The 16022-nt window shown below is 42.0% G+C and overlaps 1 protein-coding gene across 4 annotated transcripts in view; it reads left to right on the top strand.

The window, feature by feature from the left end:
- IFT56 (intraflagellar transport 56) overlaps positions 1-16022 on the top strand; it is a 555685-nt gene that overhangs the window by 22631 nt on the left and 517032 nt on the right. For 3 of the 4 annotated variants that reach the window (XM_089660945.1, XM_089660944.1, XM_089660942.1), the window contains exon 3: positions 110-202. In XM_089660945.1, the coding sequence (XP_089517071.1) occupies positions 110-202 (93 nt within the window). Of the gene's footprint in view, positions 1-109; positions 203-16022 lie in introns of those variants that run through there. The other variant, XM_089660946.1, reaches the window with a different exon arrangement.

Below are 16022 nucleotides of genomic sequence, written 5' to 3'. Positions count from 1 at the left end.
TTGTGTATTAGTGCTGCAGAAAATGTGCTTTGGTAATAGTCATACTGATAATAGTAAAAAGAAAATTGAAACAAAACATTAACAGAGATGTTTATGCATTTTTCTTTAGTTCAAGCGTCAAGCTGGGGAGAGCGAAGAAGACACAGACCTGTGGATTGGTTACTGTTCATTTCATCTGGGTGACTACAAAAAGTCTTTGGAGGTATTACCTACTAAAGCAATATTGTTCTGATGTATATGATCTTGAGAGGTCTTGTGAAATAAACAAAGGCCAAATTTCAGTTTGGTCTCATAGTGGCTATTTTCTTAAAAGAAAACTATGATTTTTGGTTAGTTTGATTAACTTATTGCCACCCATGTAACACATGCGTTGTGGCAAAGAAGGTGGCCTTTAATGCCCACATGCCACACGTATGCATCTATGGAGGCAGCGGTTTCTTTGCTGAAAGTGTACTCACTGCCTGCTCCCAGTACAGAGACCGAGCTGTCAAAGACAGCTGTTATATCTGAACCTGCACTCAGATCCACTGGATCATTGGAGTCCTTTCACAGCAACCCTTGTTAATTACACATTATGTACTTTGTGTGCAGAAGCGGAGTGCGTATATAGAGAAATTTTATTTTAATGAACCTGTAAGTCTGACCCTGCAAGAGCTGTGTTCTGGTTGCCATTTTCCTCCTGAAGGGGTGTAAACTTTGTTTGACATTATTTGTATGAGGTACATCTTTAAAGGTGAGAGACTGTTCGCTGAGCGGAAGGTGGAGTTTAAACATTAAGGTGGGGGGTGTCTATTTATAAAAAATATTGCATAGCCATCCTAGCAAGTCTACATGTACATTTGTTCTCTGTGAATTGGGCAAAAAATAATGTTAATAGGATAGTTTCTCTTCTGAATGAAAGTGGTTATCAAGGCTGAAGGTTTTTTCTTTTACAAAAGTATTTGTTGAAATTTTCCGAAAGGGTTACATACAGTGTAAGATAACATCAGAGACCATAAGCTCCAATGAGACAGTAAGGTATATGAAAAATGGGCCAAGAGGCCTATGATTACAGTGGCAGTACAAAAGTAAGCAGATGGCTTGACAAGTACCGCTCATATAACTAACACAACCAGAACATGAATGTGTAGCAGTGCAAAAAGTTGCTCAAGCAGGTGGGGCCTGCACTTCATGTATGATAAGATCCACCCAGAACCCAGGGGGAGAAGGTAGTCTGAGCACTCTGTACAAGCTAGCAAAAAGAGAAGAGCCCATGAAGGCCCAAAACCAAAAAACAACTAGTAGGAGCGAAGAGAGTGGAAAAGTGGGGGGGGGGGTCAGGATCCCGCAGGATACAGTCACAAGTCCACGGTGGAGAGCTACATTAGCATCAAGTTGAGAGCAAGGAGTGGTCCAGATTCAAATTTTCATTATGGGCAACCCATGGTTCCCAAACTTTCAGGTATTGAGCATATGTGTAAAGCGTTCTCTGTATTAAGGTAAAAAACCTTCTGAATGCAGCCCTCCCCGGCGGCTTCAGGGGAGAGGAGGGACAGCCGACAACAGAAGTCCCATAGTAAGCTTATGAGTGATATCATTGCCCAGGTATTTCAGCTGTTGTCGATCTCTCCTCTCCCTTTTAAGCTGACTGCTGGGGAGATCATGAGACTGGATTGGATCACCCTGAGAATAGGTAAGTATAAGCCTCTTCTTTCTACAGAGCAGTAAGAATAGGAGTTAGGAGGGTAGTGGGAGAAGTTTTGGGCTTAGTTAGTAAGAGCCTGGAATTCCACTTTAAGTGGAACACCTTTTAACCTTTGAGTACAGGGAGAGGGTGGCATGTACCTTATAGATAAGTAGTGTTTCAAGAGAAATGCTTGGTTATAACAGCCCTCTTAACAACAAATCTGTTGGGGAGAGTAAGCTGGATGGGTAGTAATTTGAAATCCCTTCAAAAGAAAGGGTAAGGTGATCTCCAGCATCTACATAAAAGGATAAGTAGTGAGAAGGATATATTGTATTGCACATTGGTGTCCTTGCCTCTATATAATGGGTTTAAAAAGGACACAGGACTCTCAAAGAGTTAGTTTAAGAAGTGCCAGCAGATATATTGTGAGCAGAGAAAATTGTGACTTAGGTTTTCTCTGGATTTGGTAAGTCCAGCTTGGGTCTGGAAGCTTGAAGGCTCCAAAGAGTATTGGGTGGGAGGGAGCCTACAGTCCTGTGTCCTTGCTTTGCTAATTGCCTACAGCTTGTATTGAGTGCACAGGTGGTAAGGATCATTATTAGCCAGGTCTTAGCATAGCTCAGGGCAGTTGCTGCTATTCAGAGACACAGGCTGTGTCTGAAGATAGCAGTGTGCTCCAGCCAGGTGGGGTGACCTGCTTGGTAAACGTGACCCTATGTTGGGGGGGCGACTTCTTGCCCATAGGATTTGGAGAGTCAGAACAGCTATGCGAGTCTGGAGAGACCGAGAAAGTAGATTTTTTTAATTCCTATATTTTAATAAGGTTTTAACAATTTACAGATGTGGGTTCAAAAACACATAACATAATGTCATACAATAGGAAAATACCATGTCATAAAAATGTCATCGATAGTCTAAGCAATACTGAAATAACCTAACTCCAAATAACAATAGAGTACTGAAACATAAGCCGAAAACATAAAATAAAACGTTTTACATTGAGCGTAGATCACATTAACGGGGTTGAGGAATGACAGACTCTTACGGTAGTCTGATTCCAGATATGGTAAGAAATCAACATATATCAAGTTGTAAACATAAAAACAGTATGGAAGGTGCTTCCAAGAGCTGGGGGGAAGGGTAAATAAGAAGAAAAACAGTCCAGAGCTCCCCGAAAAGAAGAGAAAAGAGAAGGGGGGATCCCTCCACCGGGTAAGAGGCTGGGAGTCGTGGGAGCAGAATCACTGAGTTGTAGCCATCACCCTGACGTAGGCATCTGTGTACATGAAATAGTGCCAGGGTCTCCAAGTTGCAGTAAACACTTCCTTCATATTGTGCTGTGTGGCCATAAGGTCTTCCATGTCCCTGAGTTCATTGACGTTAGTAAACCAAAGGGCTTTCATTGGCGGGTTAACATCTCTCCAGCAGAGAGGAATGCATGCTTTAGCAGCATTCAGGAGTTGTATGGTGAGGGAGTGCTTGTATTTTTTAGTAGGTCTCTCTGGCCAGTGCAACAAACAGGCCGCAGGGTCATGGTTTAGGTCAACATTAGTGAATTGTTTAATGACACAGAGCACTGCTTTCCAGAAAGGCTGAATTAGTGGGCACTGCCAAAAGATGTGGACCATGGATCCCTCACCCACCCCACAGCACCAGCAGGAGCCAGATATCTTATGGGAAATGTGATGGAGTATAGTGGGGAGCTTTATACCACCTGGTGAGTATTTTGTAGCTGGTTTCCTGAACCCTTGAGGCAATAGAGGATTTGTGGGAGAAATGGAGAATTTTCTCCCTTTTTGCTGCGTCGTGAGTTGTAGGTGTAAGTCTGCATCCCATTTGGCCAGAAAAGGTGGGATGTAGTCAGCTCCCGGATGGATCAGGGACGCATATATCTTGGAGAGGGAATGGCTTACCGGTTCCCCCCTATGGCAGATGGACTCAAAACTTGTAAGGGGTCTGGATATGCCTGGAGTGAGGGAGCAGTGTCGGAGAAAAAAACGTAACTGAAGTCCTCCCCAGAAATCCAAGGGAGGGTCAGCAAGTCGATAGAGGTCTGAGGAGAAGCGTGCACACCCTGAAGTCAGAAAATCAGTCAGATGGGTGTGGCCGGAGGCTTTAAGGTGAAGAAATTGGGGATGGCAAAGACCAGAGCCAAATTCAGGGTTACCCAAGATGGGGTTGGGAAAGTTGATTTGACTAGCAAGTCCACAGCGGGGGCTGTTGACTAAAGAGTTTGCTGAAGAAGGACCCCTCATGAGCAACTTTATGACTTTTGCTTTGTTTCTGTTTTTTAATAACAGTGGGCTTCCAGGCCCTTAAATACAGTTTCGCCTGACATGGACTTCACTATACAATGCATCTACCACTGAGCTAAATATCCCCCATATCACACCACTTATAAAAGATGGATTTTCCATTGTAAGGAAGAAGGGAGGCACATGTATGACTCTCAATGTTTATAATGGGGAATGTTAGATGCAGGAATACGGAAGCAATACTTCCATCTAGAAAAGACATAGTGAATTATGAAGATACACTCAACACTTTAACCACTTCCAGACCGGACACTTTTACCCCCTTCCTGACCAGGGCAATTTTCAGCTTTCATCGCTATCACACTTTAAATGACAATTGTGCAGTCATGCAACACTGTACCCAAATTAATTTTTTACCATTTTTTTGAGACAGATAAAGCTTTATTTTGGTGGTATTTATTCACCGCTGGGATTTTTATTTTTTTTGCTATGTAAATGAAAAAGTCCAAAAATTTTGAACAAAAGTGTTTTTTTTATAAAATTTTGCAAATAAATAATATTTCATCATAAATCTTTGCCAAAATTTATTCCGTTATTTTTTTAGTAAAAAAACAAAAAAAAATAATTAGTTTATAACAAAAAATTATAATTTTTAAACATTTTTTTTACATTTTTATTTTATTTCTTTATAGTATTATTATTTTTTTTTTTTTTACATACTGTCACCCTAGCAGTACAGTGTCACCATGGTGACACTGTACTACTTGTGGGGGGTGATGAAGATTTTTTTTTTTTTACACTGATTGCTTTTACACCCATATAGGATGTAAAAGCAATCATTTCTCTTTCTCTCTGTGTGCATTCCTGCACTCATTGAGAAGTACTGAGTGAGCTGTGATTGGTCACAGCTTGTCACATGGTACAAGGCTGTTGTGAATAGCCTTGTACCATGTGTCCTCTGTGATCATTCACAGATTTCACACGTAGTAAGCAATGATGTCACAAGTGACATCTTGCTTACTACTTTGCATGTGATCACTGATTGGCCAATCAGTGATCACATGATCGGGACCTCGTACAGAGGTCCTGTCCGTCGATTGGTGTTTCACTGTGTCCGGAGGACACAGCGGGCACCGGATCGCGGTGCTGCGCACTCCCAGGGAGCGCGCACAAGCAGGGTGCGGGGAGTCCGTTCATAAACGGCCACCCGACCCTGCAGTGCCACCGTCCGGCCGTTTATATGCAACGGCCGGTCGGGAAGTGGTTAAAGCAGAGAGTCAGTCAGCCAGACAGTTGCAGGAAGAGTGTTAATATCTTGAAGCCTCCAAATGATGTCCAGTGGAGAACAGATTAAAGCGCTAAATGTTTCAATGAACTCGACTCAAGGAATAGGGCAGTGGATACATCAATAAGAATCTTCCCAGGATGAGAGAAAGGAATACGTCTCTTTCTAACTAGATTCCAGAAATTAGTTGTCGGTAATATGTGGTCTGAAGGACCCATTTTGTGAATTATTCATATTCCAGATTTTCCATGAGGAGAAATGGAACATGAGAAGTGGGTGTGGGGATCAGGGGTTAATCAAGCTCCACAATACAATTTTGTGAAAACAAAAGTTATTTTTATTTTTATTGGCAAACACAAAGAAAATGCTTTCTTCAGTACAGAAATTTACAAAGCAGACTTGCACCCCTCAGTGCACTGCACCTTTGTAGTACCAGAAGTACGAGGCTTTCTAGCCTTGGGAAAGTCCAAGGCATACATATCTTTCAGGCAGCCCAATATAATTGCTTTTTCCTGGGATGCAGGTTTGAAAACCGCTCTTTCCTCTTCCTATTTTTGTCTCACTAAGCTCACTTGTTTAATAGGCAGGGCAGTAAGGGAAGCATCTACCCCCCCAAAAATAAATAACCCTCTCTTAGTCCTTCCCCAGGATACTCACTACATATTTCCTCAGTGTTCCAGCCTGGGGGTCTGGACACTCTGAGCAAAGTGGTAGTAGACCCAGGAAAGAGCATCTACATACTGGTTTACACTCCCAGGTCTGTACACCACTGAAAGCTTAAAATCCCGGAGGGCTAAGAACCACCTGGTGACTTGTGAGTACTTGTCATTATTCTATGCCATCCTGGTGAGTGGGTTTTGACTGGGAAGCTTTAAGGGTTGGCCTTACAGGTAGCACCAGAGTGTTTCTAATTTGCACTTTATCACGATAACACTCCCTTTCCGCAAATTAATATATATATATTTGTTTGGCTTCCAGCTCAAGTACATGACACGGTGCTCTTCTCCCCTAACTGGCTGCAAGACTGCACCCAGGCCCAGTTTTAAAGCAACCATTTGCACCAGTCAAACATGGTGGAGGTTCACTGATGTTTTGGAGTTGCTTTGCTGCTTCAAGGACTGGATGTCTGTGTGCATGGCATTATTAAATCTGAAGACTACCAAAGAATTCTGGGGTACAATGTAGGGCCCAGTGTCAGAAAGTTGGGTCTCCATCAGAGGTCATGTGTCTTACAATAAGACAATGACCCAAAGCACACGTCAAAAAGCACCCAGAAATGGTTTAAGACAAAAACGCTGGAGATTACTGCACTGGCCAGCAGTGAGTCCAGATCTAAATCCCATAGAGCACCTGTGGAGAGATCTCAAAACTGCAGTTGGGAAAAAGAATCCTTCCAATCTGAAAGACCTGGAGCAGTTGGCAAAAGAAGAGTGTTCCAAAATATGTAAGGAACTCATTGATGGTTACAGGAAATGATTGATTTATTGAGTTCCCTCCACTGGCTTCCCATTGCCCAAGGGATAAAATTCAAAACATTACCAATAACATATAAAGCCATTTATAACTCTGCCCCAAATTACATCACCGATCTTGTCTCCAAATATCACCTAAACCGTACTCTCCGCTCCTCTCACGACCCCCTGCTCTCTAGCTCCTTTGTCTCCTCCTCCCATGCTCATCTTCAGGACTTCTCCAGAGCTTCCCCCATCCTCTGGAACTCTCTACCCCAATTGATCAGACTATCGCCTACTCTGCTCACTCTCTGAAAACCTATCTCTTCAGGGAAGCCTATCCTGCCCTCAGCGATTAATGGAATCTTCTACTCTTCCTATCAGTCCATCCCCCACAGTTACTACCTTTTGTACAACTAGCCCCTCCCTCCTAGATTGTAAGCTCCATGGAGCAGGGTCCTCCTAACCCTCTTGTATTGTTGCTGTATTGTCTCCCATTAAATTGTAAAGCGCTGAGCAAACTGTTGGGTCTATATAAATACTGAATAATAATAATTGAGTTTTTTTTTTTCCAAGGGCTAGGTGGGGACAAGGTGCTTTGGGGGGGGTGAGCCCCCCTGCCCCAAAGCACCCTCCCATGTTGAGGGCATGTGGCCTGGTATGGTTCAGGAGGGGGGAGGGTGCTCACTCGTCCCCCCCCCCCTTTCCTGACCTGCCGGGCTGCATGTTCGGATAAGGGTCTGGTATGGATTTTAGGGGGAACCCCACGCTGTTTTTTTTTTTAAATTTCGGCGTGGAGTTACCCCTTAATATCCATGCCAGACCCTAAGGGCTTGGTATGTATGGGAGGGGGGACCCCACGCTGTTTTTTTAATTATTTACTTAATTGACGGAAATTATTTAAAATTCAGCTGTCAGTGGTGAACCCCGCTGACAGCTGAAACATTACTTTTGTCCCTGCAGAGAGCTGCGCTATTACATTTGACATTAAAAAGTATAGAGGTTGCAACATTGTATCTATTTGTATCCATTTCGGATATAGATGTTTTTATTCGGATACAAATAGATACAATGTTGCAACCTCTATACTTTTGTCAAATATAATAGCGCAGCTCTCTGCAGGGACAGAAGTAATTACTTCGCTATTATATTTGCCGGCCGTAGACGGGGCGAAAATAGTCCGATTTTATTTTTTTTACCGTTGGTGGTAAGGTCGGCCGATTGAACAACCGATTTTTTTTTTTTTTTAAAAAAAAAACAGCCAGTTTTCGCCGCGTCTATGGCCTGCATTTTTCTTTTTCTTCTTTTTCTTATTCCTTTTCTTCTTCTTTTTCTCCTCTTTCTTGCAAGTCACGGCTCATGCGCAGATTTTTTATCGGTGAAAAGATCGGCCAATTTGCCCATCATTGCCGCAAAAATCGGCCGATTTTTATCCAAATTTATGGAGGCCATAGACGGGGAGAAAGCCGGACATTTTTTTACCAAAAAAAGAAAAATCGGTCGTTCAATAGGCCAACGTTACCACCAACAGTAAAAAAAATCGGTCGATTTTCTTCCCGTCTATTGCCGGCATTTACTGTAATTACTTCTGTCCCTTGCAGAGAGCCCCGCTATTATATTTGACATTAAAAAGTATTGCGATTGCAACATTGTATCTATTTGTATCCATTTCGGATACAGATGGTTTTTTCGGATACAAATAGATACATTGTTGCAACCGCAATACTTTTTAATGTCAAATATAATAGCGGACTGGAATTCTTCTTTCTCTTCTTCTTCTTTCTCTTCTTCTTCTTTCTCTTCTTCTTCTTTCTCTTCTTCTTCTTTCTCTTCTTCTTCTTTCTCTTCTTCTTCTTTCTCTTCTTCTTCTTCTTTCTCTGCTTCTTCTTTCTCTGCTTCTTCTTTCTCTTCTTCTTCTTCTTCTCTCTTCTTCTTCTCCTTCTTCCTCTTCTTCTTCTTCCTCTTCTTCCTCTTCTTCTTTCTCTTCTTCTCCTTTCTCTTCTTCTTTCTTCTCTTCTCCTTTCTCTTCTTCTTTCTTCTCTTCTCCTTCTTCTTCTTCTTCTCCTTCTTTCTCTTCCTCTTCTACTTCCTCTTCCTTCTCTTCTTTTACTTTTTTTCTTCTTCTTCTTCTTCTTTTCTTCTTCTTTTTCTTTTTTCTTGCAGGTCATGGCTCATGCGCAGATTTTTTTATCGGTAAAAAGATCGGCCGATTTGCCCATCATTGCCGTGAAAATCGGCCGATCTGCAAAATCAGCCGATTTTTTTCCAACTTTACCGATCAAAAAAATCTGACAAAATCCAGAAAAATGGCCGACCAATTAACCCATTAACGGTGTGAAAATCGGCCGATTTTTCAGCCGAAAAAAAAATCAGCCGATTTTTGGGGCGTTAGTGGGTTAATTGGTCGGCTGTTTTTTGGGATTTTGGCACATTTTTTTCATCAGTAAATTTGGAAAAAAATCAGCAGATTTTGCCGATCATTGCCGCGAAAATTGGCCGATCAGCAAAATCCGACGATTTTTTTCCAAATTTACAGATAAACAAAATGTGCCAAAATCCCGAAAAAACGGCCGACCAATTATCCCACTAACGGAAAAAAGGCCCTTGTCCCCATCAACATGGGGACAAGGTGCTTTGGGGGGGAGCCCCCCTGCCCCAAAGCACCCCCCCATGTTGAGGGCATGTGGCCTGATATGGTTAAGGAGGGGGCGCGCTCGCTCGTCCACCCCCTTTCCTGACCTGCCGGGCTGCATGCTCGGATAAGGGTCTGGTATGGATTTTGGGGGGAACCCCACGCTGTTTTTTATTTAATTTCGGCGTGGAGTTACCCCTTAACCATTAGCCGTTTGGCGGCTTCAATTGTGTCCCTGCATTCCGGGTGCACGCCATTTGGCGTGCTCCCGCACATGCGCCGTTTGCGCTAATGCAGAGCGGCGCAGCAGTGCGATCTGTCACCGGCCGTGCACCTCGGACACGGCCGATGACAAATCCGAGTACCGGCTCCCGTTGCTGGTACCATGTGACCTGCTGTGACCAATCACAGCAGGTCACATGACAGTTGTATACAATGGATGGCTTCATTTAATGTCAAATATAATAGCGGGGCTCTCTGCAAGGAACAGAAGTAATTACAGTAAATGCCGGCAATAGACGGGAAGAAAATCGACCGTTTTTTTTTTTTACTGTTGGTGGTAACGTTGGCCTATTGAACCACCGATTTTTCTTTTTTTGGTAAAAAAATGTCCGGCTTTCTCCCCGTCTATGGCCTCCATAAATTTGGATAAAAATCAGCTGATTTTCGCGGCAATGATGGGCAAATTTTTTTGTTAATTTAGCAAAAAATAAAAACCCCAGCGGTGATTAAATACCACCAAAAGAAAGCTCTAGTTGTGTGAAGAAAATGATAAAATTTTAGTTTGGGTACAATGTTGTATGACCGCGCAATTGTCATTCAAAGTGTGAGAGCGCTGAAACCTGAAAAATGGCCTGGGCAGGAAGGTGTAAAATTGCACGGTATTGAAACGGTTAATATCGATACCAGACCCGAAGGGCTTGGTATGGATGGGAGGGGGACCCCACGCAGTTTTTGATTTATTATGTTGCTGGTTTTTAAATGTAATTCTCCCTTTTTTTTCCTTCACTATAGCTTAGAAATTCACCTGTCACTTCCTCCAGCTAAAAGAGAAAGATTTTTTGGAATTTATATCCCTAAAGGAAACAATGTTTACTTTGAGTTTATTAAAAGATACAAAGTTTTCTGTAACTTTGGGGAAAGTGACTTCTAACCTTGTGAACTATAGTGAAGAAAAAGAAAAGGCTGGCATTTGCATTTGAAAATCAGCGTCGACATACACTTTGTATTGCGAAAAAAAATTATTAACAATTGTATAAACCGAGGCATTATTTTCAATGGATTTTCATTCGTAAACCGAAAATTACGTTAACACCACAGAAATGCAGGCTGGATTAGTGTTCAACAGCTCCGTGGATTAGTGGTTAGCACTGCTGCCTCACAACGCTATGGTTGTTGGTTTGAATCCCAACCACGGCAATGAATTTGTGTGATCTCTGTGTGACTACCCTAGCATACATGTGCTGGTTTCAGCATCTTTGCTTCCTGTGTAAATGATCCCTAGAATGTGAATTAGAATGAGGCCTTGTCTGTTCAAACACCTTTAAAGCTGCACCTTATGTCAATGTCAAACGATGGGATGAGATAAGTGCCTGGACTAATGATTAATTGGATAATACTGGTTTGCACTCCACCTCCTTTTGGGAAAGTTTGTCAAACCATGAGAAGAGTGAGCGAGAGAGAGAAAAGGATTAAAAAAATAATAATAATAAAATAATGGCATGGAGTCCCCCCCCCCCCCCATATCCATAACAGACCCTTATCCGAGCACGCAGATACTACATGCCTTCAAAGATTTATTTCCTTTGTTGAATTGCCTGCTTGGTTCACACTAGATGCGATTTAAAATTGTGCTTTCTATTTGCAATTTCACCGTGTTTTCTGTAGATTTACCAATGAGTTATTGTGTTTTCAATTGTGTTTTGCATTGCGGCTTCTATTGTAGTCTATATGTGCAATCGCTACAAAATGCTAAAAAAAGTTAGACAAGAACTACATTTGAAATTGTGCTGCAGCAAATCGCTTACAATAAGACACTCACATCCACATTCATTAGATCCGATATCAGGTATAATTTCAATTCCCAAATCGCACCTGAAATCGTGCACCCTGGATGCGACTTGGCATGCGATTTGCATGACATGCGACTTGCAAATCGCACCCTATTGTCTGCTATTAGAGCAGTCACATGGGTGCGTTTCCAACACTGATTTCTAAAGTAGTACATGTACTACTTTTGTGATGATTTGCATAGATATCTGTGTCAGATATCTTGCAAATCGCAAGGAAATCGACATCTTCACTGTAAGTCGCATGATTTCTAAATCCACTTTGATGTGACTGGGGTGTAAGGCCTTTTTATGTTTGATTTCCTGAGTGTTTTTCCGATTTATGGGAAATGCCGCATACTAGCAAAAGTGAATTGACATTTTCAGTATTGCATGCGGGATGTGGTCATGTGACTGCCTTAACTCATGTGATAATCTGGAGTGAATTGTGCCCACAGACCCAAGAAATATTGCCAGTAGGGTTCCCTTTTACATCCCTGTTCAATGTTCTGTTGTATGCTGCACAGGTACACTTCACTGTGGCTTTCTTTCTGACTCTGATTTGTGGGGCCTGTATACCAAGGGTTAACGCAGGTGGGAAGAGAATTAATCAGGTTCAAACACTTTCTCTGACCAAATGAATGACAGTGGTGGGTGTGGCCTACCTTTATATAAAGAGATGCAGTAGTGGGTGATTTTTGCCTTGTACAAGCCACATTATTTTCTGCAAGTCCTTGTCTGTGGTGGTTTGGGGAGGAAGAGATATTGTGGTGAATTGCCCCAGGCCACACTCACGCTGTGTTTTGATGTGGGCTGTAAATGTTTTGCATGTTCTTCCTTCTAAGGTGTGTTTGTGTGTTATTGTACAATGATTGTGTGTTTATTATCTTTGCATTGTAATCCTAACACATGTCCATTGCTCTGCTCTTCCAAGTTTGCTTTAGTTAGAATGAAATGCAGTTTTTAGACAAACATGATGAGAAATGTATGTGTGGGGATTTGGGGAGGTGGGAGGTGTTTTTATTTTGGCACGTATGTATTTTTTATATTGATATTTTGATCTGCAGCTTGATTTGTGGATAAGCCTAAGTGATTCATATTAACCGTTTGTTTCCTTCTGTAACCTGTGAAAGCACAGTTCATTAGAAGTATAGTCTTTTATATTGTAAGCTCTTATGAGCAGGACCGTTCTATTTTAGCAACATCAATCCTGCCTTTTCTTCTTTTTTTTTTTTCCACCAAGATATTGAATGTACCTACTTGTTGCTGTCCAAATAAATGTGGAATGTGTATTTGATCAATAAACATTTAAACTATGTATTTTTTTGGGGGCATTATTGCATGTTCTAGTTGAATGTAGCACAGTGGCTAAATGGTTAGCACTTCCACCTGGCAGTACTAGGGTCGTTGGTTCAAATCCCAACCATGGCACCTCCTGCCTGGAGTTTGCATTTTCTGCCTGTGTGTTTCCTCCGGGTACTCCGGTTTCCTCACACTCTCTAAAGACATGCTGGTAGGTTAATTGGATCCTGTCAAAATTGGCCCTAGTATATGTATGAATGCAAGTTAGGGATCTTAGATAGTACGCTCCTTGAGGGTTAGGGACTGCTGTGAATTTACCACATATATGTAAAGCGCTGCGTAAATTGACAGCGCTATATGCAAGTATGTCCAAACTAACAAACCAAAAGCCCCCTATTGCACCACAAGACCATGTTATGTACCAATGAATAGGTCGTGTTCAATGTCCAGCTACCTATTCTTTTTCTACAATCCTCTTAACAGTAATATATTGGGCCCCCAATTTATGTTGACTTTGGGCCTTTACCGGAAAATATATATTTGCCAATGTCATATACACAGTATAGCTGCAAGCATACATTCACCAATGCCAAATCCACAATAGAACTGCCAACATATATTTGCGAATGTCATATACACAATGGAGCCGCATGTAAAATTGCTATGGTGTACAAATAAACGCCAAGACGGCTGTTGGAGGAGGCACTAGAGCAGCTGTCATACCGGAAATACGCCATGACGTTTGCGGAAGGACGTTTGCACACACCCGGAAGTGGTAGTGGGGAGTTTTAGTGGATGAGAGTGTAGTTAGGAGAGTTTAGTGGTAATTTGCAAGTCTATTTTTGAGCTTTGTGAATTGTTCTTTTGTGGAATTGCAGACCACATCTGGACATGGCGAGATCACTGTTCTCCACCAAGGAGCTGATCCTCATTTGCTGGGGAAACATTACTAAAAATTGTTGTATTTTCAGTTGAAAACATGTCCAATTCCTAGATCCATTGAGGTACATAGCAGAGGTTCAAGGTTCTTCCTAACTATACAGGTGGCACAGACACAAGCATACACCCAGGGCCACTGTTAGATATCATGGGGCCCCGTACAGCATACCTGACAGCCCCCCCAACGCCAGAGAAAATATCCAAATTATATTTATGGTAAAAATACACTAAAAACATTATTAATGGACATAATCCCAACCATATTCCTGTGAAATCTAAATGATAAAACTGTACTGAGTTCATAAATAAAGCTGTGTGTGTAATTGAGGTCCTGGGGCTCATTCACATGGGTGCTGTGGCCTGTAGAGTGGGAATCAGTGGTTTGTTTTTGTGGCTATCGCCGTTTGCAAGCAACCTTTATTACACTATGGAAATGCTGCAGGTCATAATTTGACAAGCATATGGGTGCAGGTGTACAGCCCTGAACACAGACAGTGAGCATTCAGGGCCAGTTCCCCACGCCTTCACACCTGTCAGATTAAAACCTGTGTTCATACAGCTGATGTGTCCCCATAGTTTAACAGGTGGCTTTAGCCACATGAAAAACCCACTCATTCATGCTGTACAGGCCAGAGGACCTATGTGAATGGGGCATTTTTTACTTTTTTTTTTCCTCAGCTCATTAATTTCAATGGGCTGCTTGATGTGTGGGAACATGCAAAAATACTGCAGGCATTATATTTTAAAAGTGTGTTGCACCTAACCGCACAGTAGTGTGGTGCCATGCTTTTTGGTGGCTGTGAATGGGTCTGTTTTTAATAGACGTGTGGAGGTGCAATTACGTTTTCATCATGGTACCTGCGCACATCTGCAAAGGGCATTGCATTTCTTTGCTGTGCTGGAAAATGTGTGTTCTTGCATGCGTTTCTGCACCACCAATGGTGTGAACAAGTCCTAAGGGCTAGTTCACACTATAGAAACAGTCTAGATGTGTTCCTGATGTGTTTTTGCATGCCCTTTTGGCATGCATGTTTAGTGTGTTCCAGTACACTTTGGATGTGTTTTGGACACGTTGCATTGCATTTTTGTATCCCTTCCAGTTAGTTTTTTCTACTTTCTTTTTATTCAATTTAATTAGGGACATGTGCGTTTTAGTACATTCAAGGGCGTTTCAATGCGTTCCAGTAGAGTTCTGTGCATAAACAATGCAACGTGGTCAACTTTGTTTACAGCACCTGCAGTGCACTGAAAATGCAAGTGCTGATGTGAACTATGACATTGACAACCATATAACCTTCTTTGTGATGCCGAAAAAGCAACTGAAACACATGTAGTGTGAACTGGCCCTAAAGATTATTAGAAGTAAGGGAACGAGACTGACCAGGAATTGTGAATTCAGTCAGACTAGTGGTGAGATACAATCAGCAATCGTATAATAATGTGAGTTCTGAGCTGTAGATGATAGAAAATGAGACACATTCAGATTGATCAGTAAATAAATAGTTAAAAAGAGTGGGGCGTTGATCCATAGATTTGCATATGGGACAGGTGATGATGGGGTGGGGGAGGGGGTCAAGTTGTATAAGGAGACAGATTTAAAAAAAGATAAAAAAAGTTACAATGAAATATACACAGCATGAAACTTGCACATTTCCAACTTTTCAGAAGAACAGGACGCAGGTAAGATTCATCCACTTTCTAGTCATTAGGCAAACGTATAATTGATTGATCAATATTCCTGGCACTGACACAACCCAGAAAATTGATCTCCATTTTTTTAACGTTCATAAATGTCAAGGACTTTATAATCTAAGGGCAGACGCTCAGCCATGTACTAGGCCCAATGAACCTAACAGCATGTCTTTTGAGTGTTGACAGAAACACATCTATACAGGGAAAGCATTCAAACTGGGATGCAGCCATGACTGGGATTAGAACCCATGACCCAAGTGCTATAAGTTCTGAGCTCTAACCACTAAGCCACTGTGGGAGACACAGTTTGAGCTACAATGTAGAATAGTTACATTGTTTAAAAATGATAAAGCAAGCGCTGGTAAAATAATATAGACTACTAAAATGGTATTACACAAGATAAATATAGCCATGAACAGTAGTGCATGAACTCGTGAAAGGTCATCCACCCTTGTGACGGGTGTACTACACTATTAAGCACCTTTCTGGCTCCTGTGGCTGAGCTAATTCCTCCCCAGGACTATTTGGACACCCACCCTGATGGATGGCTGGAGCTGGATGACTAACCCATAGCACCCAGCATACCGCTGCACCCCCAGATGTGTGATGTGTATAACCCATGCGCATTAATACTTTTGTTCTGGTGAGTGTAGACCAGTCCCAAGGGTGGTTGACCTTTCACGAGGGTAATGCTCTACTGTCCGTCACGGATAAACCACACGTGCCATTCATAGGCACTCTCTGAATTGGTA

The sequence above is a fragment of the Staurois parvus genome, unplaced genomic scaffold (assembly GCF_062004578.1).
Source record: "Staurois parvus isolate SC_StPar_1 unplaced genomic scaffold, SC_StPar_1.0 ptg001291l, whole genome shotgun sequence".
Taxonomy (NCBI): Eukaryota; Metazoa; Chordata; class Amphibia; order Anura; family Ranidae; genus Staurois; species Staurois parvus.
This window is presented reverse-complemented; position numbering and strand designations above follow the sequence as displayed.